At 38.3% G+C, this 13,314-nt stretch overlaps 1 protein-coding gene across 1 annotated transcript in view; it reads right to left on the reverse strand.

The window, feature by feature from the left end:
• The window catches only part of LOC116789376 (von Willebrand factor D and EGF domain-containing protein-like), a 176,329-nt gene extending 163,015 nt beyond the window's left edge, over positions 1–13,314 (reverse strand). Inside the window, exon 1 of the mRNA XM_032693164.1 lies at positions 13,218–13,314. Within this exon, the coding sequence (XP_032549055.1) occupies positions 13,218–13,314 (97 nt within the window). The remainder of the gene's footprint in view (positions 1–13,217) is intronic.

Here is a 13,314-nt window from a genome sequence, read left to right on the forward strand (position 1 = left end):
CTAGCAGCTCTGCAGCCTTTGGCCTGTAGCACTAAAAAGCCACGAGGAAGGGGTTTGGCACAATGGATTTTTTTTTTTCCCCTTCAAAGCAGAAAGCCATTTTGGAAACCAGCTGCTACCAATGGGCCATTTCTGCTCTCAACCCTCCTGGACAGATTCCCTTCTGTTGCTAATAGGATTTGCTGTGATTTGCTGTAGGAATGGGATAGGGACAAGTTCACCATCAGGCTGAGTGTAAAGCTCAATATTTTGGAGTAGGGGTTCACTGCTCTTTGTACAATACCATGGATGAGAACCTTTTATTCTCTTTTTCAGAGTTAAAAGACCCATTTTCCTTTGGCCCTAAATGTGAGAGTGCAACAGGGATTCTAAGCACAATAGGCATTTTATTTAAAAGGTTAAAAATCACCATAATCTAGAGCAAAATGGAGATTTCCCACTGTTCCTCACTGCTGGCCCCATCTTTGCTGCTCTGGGGTATCAGATGGAGAGCCAGTAAGTTATGCTGTATTATGCTTTGCTGTGAAATCCAGTCAGATTAATGGCTTTGGGGTCACTTGAGATTTACATAATTTATATCGATGACTTGCTGTTTAAAGTGTTTTACAAAATCAGGAAATAAATTGTAGGTTTTATAAAAATATCATAATTAAAAATTGACTCGTGCAAACTGTTGGCTTCAGGAACGTGGATGAAGTTCAAGTATGATGGATTGTTTTGCTCAATGAAAGCTATAAAAAAATGAGGAGAGTCTTATGATAATAAAAAGCAGGTTTTTTAGGTGGTTACATTATCAATCTTTATATTGAGCCAAATGCTGCTTGCATTTCTTGTGTGCATATTTTATTGACTTCATTGTGACCCACTGATGAAGGACAGAAATATTTGCACTACTGTGAAGAAATATTGTCGCTTTCAAAATCAAGATGTGTTCTTGAACCAAGTTTAAAACTTCAGAAGACAGAAATCACTTTTCTTAAATACGTCTTTAATATGACTTAATCACTCCACTGTTTAGCAACCTGCAATAAATCTTTCTGCTATAAAAACAGAAGGGAAATTTTCTTGCCTATCCTCACATTAGTAATACAAATATTAGGATGGTGAATGTTATTTTCTCAATAGTTTAATTTAGGAGGAAAAAATGAAAAAGTATGCAAAGGGGAGTCTGTGATATGTAATGCTGGTCACAATGGGTTTTTTTAAGGAAAATGGGTTTGAGGACAGCTGTTACAATGCACAAATGAGCCAAGCTGCTCTCTGTTCTATCCCCAGTGAAAATCAGAGGAGCTGGACAGGACCAAGGGTCTTGAATTTAACATGGTATAACAATGTTCATAACATGAGATCCCTGTGTTAAAAATTAGACACACTCTTCCATTTTATTTAGTATAAATGAACTCAACTGTTTGAGCAGAATACTGAAGCATGTAAAAGGACTGATAAAATCATCAACTTCTGCCATGCTACAACAAGTAGAGAGATGAATAAGAAATGCTTTCCCACCCTTTTCCTCTGGAACAAGGGTTCTGGGGAAGACAAAACATCCAAGCTCCAGTCGATGCCCAGAAAAGACTGATCAGGAGCTGGGTATGGGGAACAGCAGATGTTGAGATGGGGTGGGCTCCGGGCAGGGTGAGAGGGAAGCAGGGTCCTAGGATGGGTATAGATGGCACGACAGCACCAAAACATCCTGTTACAATTCCTGACTCAAGCGGAATGAATCAGGCAGACAAATGTCTCTTGTTTGTATGAGATGTAGTGTGCGATGGCAGAGGCTGGGCAGTGATAGCTGGAGGCTTGTTTGTTTTAATTCAAACCTTTCCTGTAATGCAGCAGGGTGTGAACAGCAAGGAGCACTCTCTCATGATGGGATAACATGTTCAACAAGCTACACCTCACAGTCATAGGATAGAATGGTCTGGCCGACAGGGAGAGAGACACCCTTCTGATGCACCTTCATGAAGCGAGTTTGAAATGAGTTTTGATCTGTATGCCACACAACCATGATGATAAAAATTAAATTCTTCTTAATGGCTGCTTTTTCTGTCGTTTTGACTCCCAGTTCTGGTTTGTTTCTCCGTCTTACCTCACTGAGAGGCCAAAGAGAAGCCAAAACAGGAAGGGAGTTACTGTGAATAACAAAACTGAGAGTATGAGGCAAAAGGGCAAACGTGAAGAGATGTGTGTAAAGCTTCTGGATGGTAAGCACGTCATGTAAGTGGTACCTTAAGCCCAAGAGGCTGATTTTAGGCAGTGACTGTCCTACAAAGGCTCTTCTACTTGGTACTGTCACTGCTGGCTTGCAAGTTTTTCTCCACAGCTTCACTTGGGTTTCAAATCAACAACTGCACGCTGATAAGTTTTCTGGGCCTTTATTTCCCAGATCTCTGAATTATGGGCTAGTGGAAAAAAAAATCACATAGATAAAATCTTCCAGATGCCTTATCTGCGTTTCAGAAATAAATAAGTTGTTGGGTTTACTCTTGAACTCTCTCACAAAATGCATCACTAGGGGTCACCAGAAAGAAGCAAAACTTTGTTATTTAATCTGGAATGCTTATGAATTTATATAGTGCTTTTCAGCTAATCTTTTAGAGGGGATAATTTAGTTTTCAAAAACCAGGACAAATTATTTTTCTACAGACAACAGGTATTTCCTGCTAATGAAAATGTCATTATAGAAGGCCCATGTTAAAAAGAAAAAAAAAAAAAAGCTTATGTGCAATTTCTCACTCCCATAATTGCATGCTGATACTGAATAGACACTGTGATTTGAAATTTTACTCCAAGTTAAAATAAGGTGCTTGCCTTTCTGGTTTGGTAACCTGTGTCAGAATACCAGCTAATATAGCAGTCTGAATTTTAATTTTTCAGCTGGGCTTTAAAAAAAGCAGTATAATAACTTGGTTTGGGTAAAAATTTAGTGCTATATCTTTAAGCTCATAATTGTAGAGATATCAGTTACAGCTTTTTCAGAATTTGTTCCAGTTCTATGCTTGCAAATCCTAGAAAATATATCACATGAGGTGATGAGGAATTTATCCAAGGATGCTTGAAAGGATGGTTTTCTCAGATACAAAGAAGAATATTTTGGTATACTTTGGGAAAAAAGAGCAAAGGTAGCATAGGTGGAGTTCAGTGGGGATTTGAGGAAGAATTTGGCTCAGCACTGTTTTATTCTTTTATTCATTCTTAGTACTGAGCAAAGGCAAATTTTCCTGTGTTTAGCTAATAGTCAGTTTGGCTTTAACAAAAAGTGAGAACAAGTCAAGAAACACATCACTTACTAAAATACATATATTTCTGCATTTTGGCAGTTGCTTGATGCCTGTCACAGGCACAGGCCAATTTCTTGTGGGGTTGTTTGTGCATAGTGAGATCAGAGACCTGCCTGTGCCCAGCAACCTGCACAGTCCATGCTCCTGCCAGTGCACATTTATGCATAGTCTTGCTTTGTCTTGTCCTCTTTCAGTTTGGGTAGAACTGATATTCTTCCCCCCTCCCTTCTTGAATGTATATATTTTATAGCTAATGAAAAAACCCAGGAAATATAACTGTCTCTCGTATTGATTTTGCTTTTATGTAGTGCCTTTTCCCCAAATGGATGCCAAAAGGCACTCTTAAAATCAAACTATATAGAACAATAATTTCTACCAGAATGGAAAAACATGGCAGCAGCTTAACAGAGCACTTTAGTGCTAGGCAACACTTTAAGAAATGAAGGTGGCTTTAAAGAGCAGAAATAAGCTCGTGGCCTTGAGGAAGTTATTGGATATGAGTACAGAGTAAGATCCAGAACAGCCTTTCTCACCACCAGTTGCCTGCACTGTATGTAGGGAATATATTGCCAGTACCTTGCTCAAACCATCTGATAATAGAGAATGGGTGTTTTCAAGCATATCTTAGAGGCTGAAATATTATTTAACTTGTGAGGGCTCTTAAGATGTCAGATTTCAGTTCATGAAGCAAAGAGCATCCAGCTCTTCACACAGAATTTACTCAATGATAACCATATAGCCCTGTTTGGCTGTGTGCCTATGGCTACCTCCTACCCAGGCTCCAGGGCCTTTATCAGTATCTCAAAAATTAAGGAGTCCCTTGCCTTTAGTAAAACGATGATTTTTGTAAATAAAAAACTAATTTCACTTTATCCTCTTTTCTTTATGCAAAATATCCCTAATGGCCTCCCTTAAGAATAAAACAATAAGGGATACAGGACACTCCATGGCTTTCTTTTGAAAGAAAAGGATCTTTGATTAAAAGAACACTTGAAAATCAGTGTATTAGGACATTGTTTCCCAAGCACAAATTAACATAAATCACTCCCTTACACATTGTTGGGGACTCATAAACAAGCATCATTACTGATACTGGAATTTACTGCCCCCTTTATTCAGCTTGTTTGTGCTTCTAAAAAATGTATACTGGGGTTAGAGCTGGTCAGGAATTTTGAGTGTTGATTATTTTATATGCTGTAAATGAAACTTTTCACAGAAATTTGAAAGTTTTGAGAAGACCTGTATTCCTTTGTTGGTGCAGGTTTTGTATTAGGAGGGGAGAAATTTGGAGGCTTGTGCTCTGGAACATAAGGTTTTGACCAAAATAATGTGTATTGACCAATTGAATGATCATCTACTCATCTAACTGTACTGGAATTCCTTTATTTTTATTTTTTATAAATAACATGTATACATTATGCCATAGAGTGAATGAAGCTGCTGTCCATCACAGGTATTTATACCTTTACAGGGGATGAATGCATGGCACTGACACTGAACCCCTCATTTCAAGATGTATTTAATTGCTAATAGAAAGTGAAACAGTTCAAATAAGAGATCTAAAGATATTCTACCTGGCATAATCGATAGACCAGTTCTGAGGGCACTTGTCTGTGACAGAAGAGATTGATCTGGCTCCACTGTCCTAAAGCACAACATCTTTCCTGTCAGTAGTGATTAACAAAATACCAGAATATCAGTTAGCACTTTGGGTTTTTTTCTGGTTATATCTCAGTGGAAAAGTAAATTTTTAATTGTTTTCAATTGTTAAAGCAATCAGAGAGAAGAAAACCTTCCTGTGTGGATCAACAGCAGTTACTCAACGTGGAGTAGGATATCTTTGGGAAGTCATATAATCTATAAACTGTTATGTGGATAATCAGAGTGAGGAGATGGGTTGTAACAGCAGTGATGGAATTCAGAGGCAAAAATCCAGTGCACTGGGTGGATTTGTGTGGTGAATTTTTTGGTACCACCCTAATTTTTCTCACAGCTTTTCTGCAGCACTAATTGCAGGAATAATTACATGAAGCAGTGATAACTGTGGTGGCCAAAGTGATGCTTCCTGTGCTTACGTACACACGTGGCCACCTGTGCTGCCCTTTACAGGATTGCAACGTTTTAGTTTTATACTCCATTTAGCCACATTGAAAGAAACATGAAGTTATCTGTTTAAGGGTCATAAAAAAAATAATCTGATGCCAGCACAAACCCCAAACTTTGGGAGACAGCTCCTTTTCCAGCTAATCATTGTGTATACAAGTAGTATTTAGAGTCTCTGCCACCAGTTTTTCTGAGCAGTAAAGATGCTTTTTCCTCATTCCAGAGGTTTTTTGTCCTTGTGAGTGTTTCTGTGCCAGAGTCCTTGGCAGCAGCATGGGGCTGACCAAGTACAGCTCCCCTCACATCCTTCCAGCACCTAATGAGGATGCTTGGTATTCTCGGGAGACAAGCTGCAAGCTCAGACCTAAGACAGAAGATGAAGTTGTTTGGAAACAGCAGATGAATAATATTGTCAGAGGCATTTTAATGAGAGAAAGTGTCTCCACACCCATGCAGAGTACAGGTAATAGCAAACAGAAAAATGAATATTAGTGGATAGCAAACATTAGGAGGCAGCAGGAACGACTGTGGGTGATTTTCCTGGCTAAGGTATCAGTTATTGGGAAAATGTGAAGCAGAAGCAAAGGACTGGGGGTGGGCAGTAAATTTATGATTTATGTCAAAACTATTTGTATTGCAAGGTAAGAATCATGCCAAGAGGAGAAAATAGTTATAAAATTCTTCTGGAAGATGTATAGCTTGTGCTGGGATCATAGTCTGCAACCTGGATCCAGTGTCCTGAAGCACACCAGTATCTTTAATCCTAATACCCTCACACAAGCACATGCCAGGGACAGGGATTAAACCTCATCCCTCCAAATCCAAGCCTGAGAGCTTCCACGTGGTCACAGTCTTTGCCAATTATACATTAAGGGTATACCAAACCTTCCTTCCTCTGAGGTATGTTGCAGTAGGCAGGACACCCCTGGTGCTCTGCAGGGAGATACATGGGGTGTGGGCACAAATGAGTCCTGTCTGCTGCTGTTTGGGCAGATTTTGACCCCCAGGTCATGACTGGTACTTCCATGCAAGGAGGGCAGGATGAACAAAATGCAACTTTGCTCCAGTCTGAGAATGCTGTGAGCTACTTCAGCTTTCTCAGTATACCTGTTCACAATAATCTTTTACAAAATCAACTGAAACAACAAGACTAGACAAAAGACTGAAAATCATTTGAAATGGGAGGTTTGATATATCCAATAATTATGAGTGAGACTTTTAAAGGATATTATAGGAGAAAAGAAGCCCAAATACTTCAGGAATATTGTGGGGTGTGGATGTCTGAGTCCCACTGGCACTTAGAAGACTCTGTTGGAGCCAAAAACTTCTGGGGTCATTATGGGGTAGCTGAGGGAAAAGGATAGATTTCTTTTATCTTTGTTTTTATTCTGCTTTATACACATTCAGAAAATGGAATGTCCACATATTTTAGCACTTGAAGAATGAGTTGTAAGTACAATGGGGTAGGAAATAGCCTTCTCTTAATTTTCCTTGTATTTCTTGCAAAAGAGAAACTAGGAATTAATTAGATTTCACCCTGTTTATGTCTTTGTTGCTAGCTCTAATCTTAACATCTAATAGAAGAACAGAGCAAATGGCTCAGGGAATTTTTATATATATTTTTTCTCTAGTCCATTAAGAAAAGAAGAGAGCTGATGAAAAGGTAGCCTGAGTGAATCAAAGTATCTATGCTCTGTTATTGAGGGAGGCTGAGTCACAGTCAACTAGTTTTATAGCATGCCCATAGTTGATTGTAAAGTAAATAATTGGAGGAAAGGGACAGAGAAGGTGATTAAAGTAATCTCTGAAAGATGTTTGTGGATCTCTCTGTTCTGGTAGCTGGGCCAGATCAACAAATAACACATCTGATGAATGAAGTTTAATAATGTTAATTCTAAATAGATTTTTAATTACGAAGTTATGAATAACAAAACATTAGCTTAGCTATTAAATAAGCTACTGGCTGAATTTTATCTTCTCTTGCTTTTCATACAGGTCTGTAGAAAATCAGTGAGATAAAATTTCATGAAAACTTTACATGACAGTCAAACATCAGCAAAATACAATTTTAAATGGAGATCAGAAGGAAGCAGGTGTTGACATAAAATATGTTCCTCTCTGTAAAGGAATTGTCTAGTTCTGATCCAAAATAGTCTTCCACATTCACCATTAAAGTCATTATAGAGCTATTCAGGAACTTCTGAGAACACTATTGTCTTCGTATCATCCCCTAAATTTTTTTTCTGCAAGACTTCTGCCTTCTGAGGCAAATTGAACATAACTTGATCAGCCATTTAAAAAACCGAGAGAAAGTAAAACTGTGAGTCCAGGATGGGAAATGTTATGCTTTTTCTTAATAGCATAGGGAGGAGGAAATTTGGGGTATCCACCAGTTCATGGAAAATTCAAGAGCTACTGAGCTGATGAGGCATTAGTGAGACACCATATGAGGGGGCCTTTACTGAAACAGTCAACACACAAAGCTGTCAAGAGACAGTTGAGTTGTAAAATGCTCCAGCTACCACAGGAGATGCATTACATTACTGTGGTATGCAGATAAATTGCTACCCAGCTCATGGAAGCTGCTTTGTGAAAAAAGTAGGGGAATAAGTAAACTCTGTTTCAATCGATGAATTAATATAAAACCTGCAAAAGGAGCAGAGCAGACTGCTACAATCCCTCAGCTATATTAGGCAATCAATTTTTTTTTTCCTTTCAATATGTAGAATATTCCCTTGCGGCTCCCCGTGGATGCCATGCAGTGTGAACACAGCAATCAAAGTAATAGACGTCAGAGTAATCAAAATAAGATGTGTCAGAAAGAAGCAAATGAGTACATACTCTCATTAAGTAAATCTCCTAAGAGCTTAACACACAAAACTCTTCCCAGAGAAGCTGTACAAACAACTGAATGCACTAACACATGGGTTTATTGGTGTTTCAAAGTCAGATAAAAATATTCTTCAATCTAATCCATGTTTTTCAAATTTCACCATAAATAATCTCTACCTAAGGCAAAACACATAGTGTAGCTGCCACAATGACATTAATAAAGGTCATAACTGAAGGTAAAATATAATCTCTGAAGAAAACTTAACAGTCATTAAGCAAATAACACATGCTGCCAACACTGTTAAAGACAAAATCCATTTCTACAGTGGATTGGGCATCAGCAATGTCCAACACTAAACTTCAGCCTCTGAGGTGACAAGAAAGACACTTGACCCAGGGAGAAAGTAGCCAAAAAGTCAGAACAAACCATCCAAGGGAACAAACTTGTAGACAAAATCAGACAAGGCAGTAATCTGACTGCCTTGTGAGCTTTTTCAAACAAACTTTTCAAAGAAGTACAGCACAAACACAGTGAAATACCAACAAAATGGTACTTCCACAATATTCCCAGCCTTTTGGAGGAGCCAGCCCAGATCACAAAAAAAGAAGATGGAGGAAAGATATTTCCAAAACCAGAATTAATTTATTAGGCTACAGAAGTGGTTGAGGAAGAAGTAGGAACAATCAGAAAAGAAATTCTGTCTCTAATGAAACTAGTGCAGGATTGGCTTTTCCTTCTTTTCTTCTTCTGTATTTGTATGATAAAGACATAGCATTTTGGAAAGTGAATGGATCATTTCCCATTGAAATCAAAGGGGAGCTGGGGGGAATTTCAAGTATTGGCCACATGTTAAGCAGTCTAAAATCCACCAAAACCACTTTGTGTCCCCTTGAGTTTGTGTGTAGCCATTTGACTTCAGAGTTTATGAGGAAGATGGAGAGAGGTTGAGGATTTTTATTACACTCAATTTTCTATATTGGCTTTTGTTCCAGTTATGAGTTGTGCTGCAGTTAATGGGACTGGGTTGTGACTAACGAGGCCTCGGCACAGATCTCAGCTTCACCAAAGGATTTTGTGGATGACCTTGAGCCTCTTCACGTCCCCATCCCATCTGTAAAACAAAATGATGATGCTTCCTCTCTGCAGAAATCTGTCTTGTCACCTTAGGAACAAACACTGATTTGTCTTGACTGCTCGCAGTTCCTATCGATTGCGAAGGAACTTGGATGTGCACAATACTTCTTGAGATTTGGCATTTGGAGACAAAATAACTTTGAGGAACCGGAACACTGAAGGAAACATTTTGGCCATGAATGTCCTATACTCTTATGAGCAGTGTCTAACAAATTGATCCTCAATTTTAGCACAGCACAGAGTAATAAATAGCTGTTAAGTTCAAACAGCTTACATGTTTGTCAGGTCAATAGGAAATAGGCAAATCCCTGAGAGAGGCAGGTGAAAGGCAGCCCTCTTTCACCAATCTTATTTTTTAAGCAGGTATAACTTTGAAAACTATCATTAATTTTCATCAGAAATTAAAAGGCAAATGCTTGACTGAAAAAATGCTTCTCTGACAAATTTCAAAGCCCTAAAATCCGACAGTGATGGACTGATACAGCTCAGGAGAGTCACAAACACATTCACTGTAAGGTGAAAGATGTTCCCTCACCCCCAGACTGCAACGGCTCCTGTTTTTTACTTCTTTATGAATGAACTGTCCCTGCATTAAGCACAACCCTGTTGTGCTTTTTCGTGTGAAAAAAAGAGTGGAACAAAAAAGTTACCAGCAAACAGAAGTCATTGTAAAATGTCTGCTTCACTTTGAGATCAAAAAATCAAATAAATTCAGATTTCAATCTTAGTTTAAAAAATAAAAACTAGCTTAATTTGGGCCAGTTACCTGATCTAGTGGGTGGCATCCCTGCCCATGGGAGAGGTGTTGGAACTAGGTGATCTTTAAGGTCCCTTCCAACCAAAACTGTTCTGTGATTCTGTGACAATTCCAGACAATGGGGTCATTGGAGTATTTGATATTGACACAATTTAAAGAAGAGAAAATAGAATATTAACCTATAAACAAGTTTTTATAATTAAAAATAATGTTGGAAGGCAAACTGTAAAGGTTGTTCCTCTCTCTTTAGGAGTTGTTTGCCATGGCCACAGAGTCTTGGGGTTACTTCCATAGGAAAGCATTCAGCCGAGTATTCTTTGTTTGTTTATGTCTGTTGTGCTTTCCACAGAGTGAAGACACAGAACCAGAGCAATCCCAGTGTCATTTCCAAAGGCATGGGAATGTCCCTGACCAAACCCACTCATGACATGAGGGCTTGATCCCTGCAAGCTGTTTCCAGGCCAGATGCTGGGGATTCCCTGTGATTGCTCACATTCCTACTGTTCTCGGGGACCCTGAGGGTGGAAGAAGCCCTGGGGCTCTGGGGGTTGCTGAGGACCTGAGTGACATGTTTGAGGTATGACCAAGGGATGGGAGAGTTTGTCATCTTGAAGCAGGTGGAAGAAGTCCTGAATAGTTTGAATTATTCCTTTTGAAATACTTATGAGGAAATGTTTCCCTAGGTCCAGCTTTCAGCCTGGACAGTCCCTGGTACTCAAGTTTTACAGCAGAAGCTCTCAGTGAGATCATGGGTTGATTGTGGGTAGCATACAAAGCAAATTACACACTCTGATTTTCGTTTCATTCTTCTATGGAAAGCAAGACCAGGGCTTATAAAATTGCAAGACATACTGAGTGATTTTTGCCATGCTAGACCATTCTCATTTACTTACTTAAATCAAATTAAACTATTCAGATCATTGGAGAACACACTATCTTTCCATGCTGGCTGTAGGCACTTCACCTTCCCCTGACACCATGTTCTCTCTTCTCTTTCTTCACCTCTGTATATGCTTGAATATTTTCTTGTGTGTTTCAGAGTTGAGGGAAACACATAGGACTGAACTTAGAAACAATTAATTGTATCTGATTTTACTACATACAGTAGTAGCTTCATCTTGTAGTTCAGCTCCAGTGGATTTTGTGAGCTTCAAGGATGCCTTTGCAGGAAACTCATATCTAAATTAAAAACTTTTTCAATTGTACATTATGAAAAGGTTCCAGAGGGGATGGGAAGCAATTCCATCTCACTGGTGATGCTACAAGCAACTATCTATTCTAAGATAAATGTTTTTGTTTAAAATACCCCTGTAAAAATCTATTGTCTTTTTCTTTTGATTGACTTATTTACAGAATTTCATCTGAGAAAAGTCTGACAAGCTCTGTTTTGTGTCAGCCCTCCCACATCTATGATTCACTGAGTTGCTTTTGTCCCTGATGCTTTATTTAATCTTCTACCAGAGAGCAGCTACGGATGTTGTTGTTGGTAACATGTTTCTCAGTCATAGGAAATCATGTAAAAAGCCCAAATATTCAGAATGTCCTCAGTCACAGGGAGGTTCATTACCGAAAATAAGACTGCAGAAGATGATAAAGCTCTTTCTTGGTCTTTAAAGGACTTTTTCATCTTCTCCCTCTTAACAAGGCACCTGCAAAAACCTCTTTGGTCAGATATTCCTTATTCACCACTCAATTCTTATGGGATTAATAGGTTTGTTAGAGTACAAAAGTAAACAGCATAAAGTAAACAGTTAATATCCTCATAACGTCACAACACAATCTGTCAGAATGTAAACTTTTTGAGCAGGTTCATTTATTTCAAGTTCACACTACAAAAAAACCCCCACAACAACAAGCCTTATGAATCCTTCTGCATCACCTAAGAGACAGCACTCCTTAATTCTTGTTTTGTATTCCCAGTTTCATAAGAATGTCTATACATATTACCTTCAGTTACAAAAATACAGTAGCAAATACAGTTACTTAGTTACGAGTTAAAAGGTCGTTTCCCCTTGATGAAAAGCTTGTTCTATAGATAAATAGCTGCTACCCTCCATAAAACTGGCAACCCTTCAAAAGGTTTCAGAAATTAAAGGCATTGTTTGAAAACAAAGGCGATAAGGTCATTTGCTTTGTGTTTAGTCCTGCAGAACTTTCTGGGTGACCCTCTGATATCCAAGTGAAGAGGGCTTTAAATTGTTTTATCTTCATAGAGCTAATGAGTGCTGGCTGACAATCAGTGTTAAGACTAGTTGGAACTCTGTTAGAATTAAATTTTGTAAAATATTGCAACATTTTTCCATTAAGGGGGAGTGCCTCCCTGGAGTTTGCCAAAGCTGAATCCATAATCACTCACAGCACTGCGCATTTGTCTGACTGATTTTCTCAGTTTCTTTTATTAACTCTGTTTTCACTAGTTAACTAATGTCTAACATGATTCTCAATGTATTCCTACAGGTAACTAATAAAGCTGTATAAACAAGCCACATATGTAAAATCTGTGTCCTCTTCGAACTCTGTGCTAGAGCGTAACAAGCCTCACATTTGTTGTGTACAGTAGTAGAGAAATTACTCATGAATTTTTTATTGCCAGAGGCCGTATAGCTGTGTATTATTATATGTGTAATTAACTAATCTGTAATGTTGCTCTGATATATGGTATATATAATTCTTTCCCAGAGGAATAGATTGTTATTTTAAAGTGTTTTTTCTTTTATGGTTTATTTCACATACTCCATTTATGGGAAAATATTTTATACACTTTTTAAGTAGTTTGATTTTTTTTCTAATAGTAAGTAAGAATTTTCATAGGTCTTTAATTTCTTTAAAAATAAAAAAGAAGTAAAAAAGTAAAGTGAAAGTCCTGTAATGATCCAAATACATCATGTGCTGCAAGCATGCTTGGCTATCACTGTGACCTTCTTCATTACCTTGGTTGTTTATTTTAACCTTACTTCCATTCTATTTTGGAGACTCTTTCTAATAATAGCCCTCTGTCACTCCAAACCACATTCAAAAATAAATCTAAGTAAGAGCATCTCAGTTTAAAATACACATGAGCTCATCACTTGAATGACTGTCAAATAATTAAAAAGTACAAAATCCTTACCTAACGTGGCTGACTCAGCACTAATGGCCAGCAAGGGAATCCAACAGAGGTAAGCAACAAGTTGGAGATGCTGATGGAAAGGAAAGTGCTGCTGCAT

The sequence above is a fragment of the Chiroxiphia lanceolata genome, chromosome 7 (assembly GCF_009829145.1).
Source record: "Chiroxiphia lanceolata isolate bChiLan1 chromosome 7, bChiLan1.pri, whole genome shotgun sequence".
Classification (NCBI taxonomy): Eukaryota; Metazoa; Chordata; class Aves; order Passeriformes; family Pipridae; genus Chiroxiphia; species Chiroxiphia lanceolata.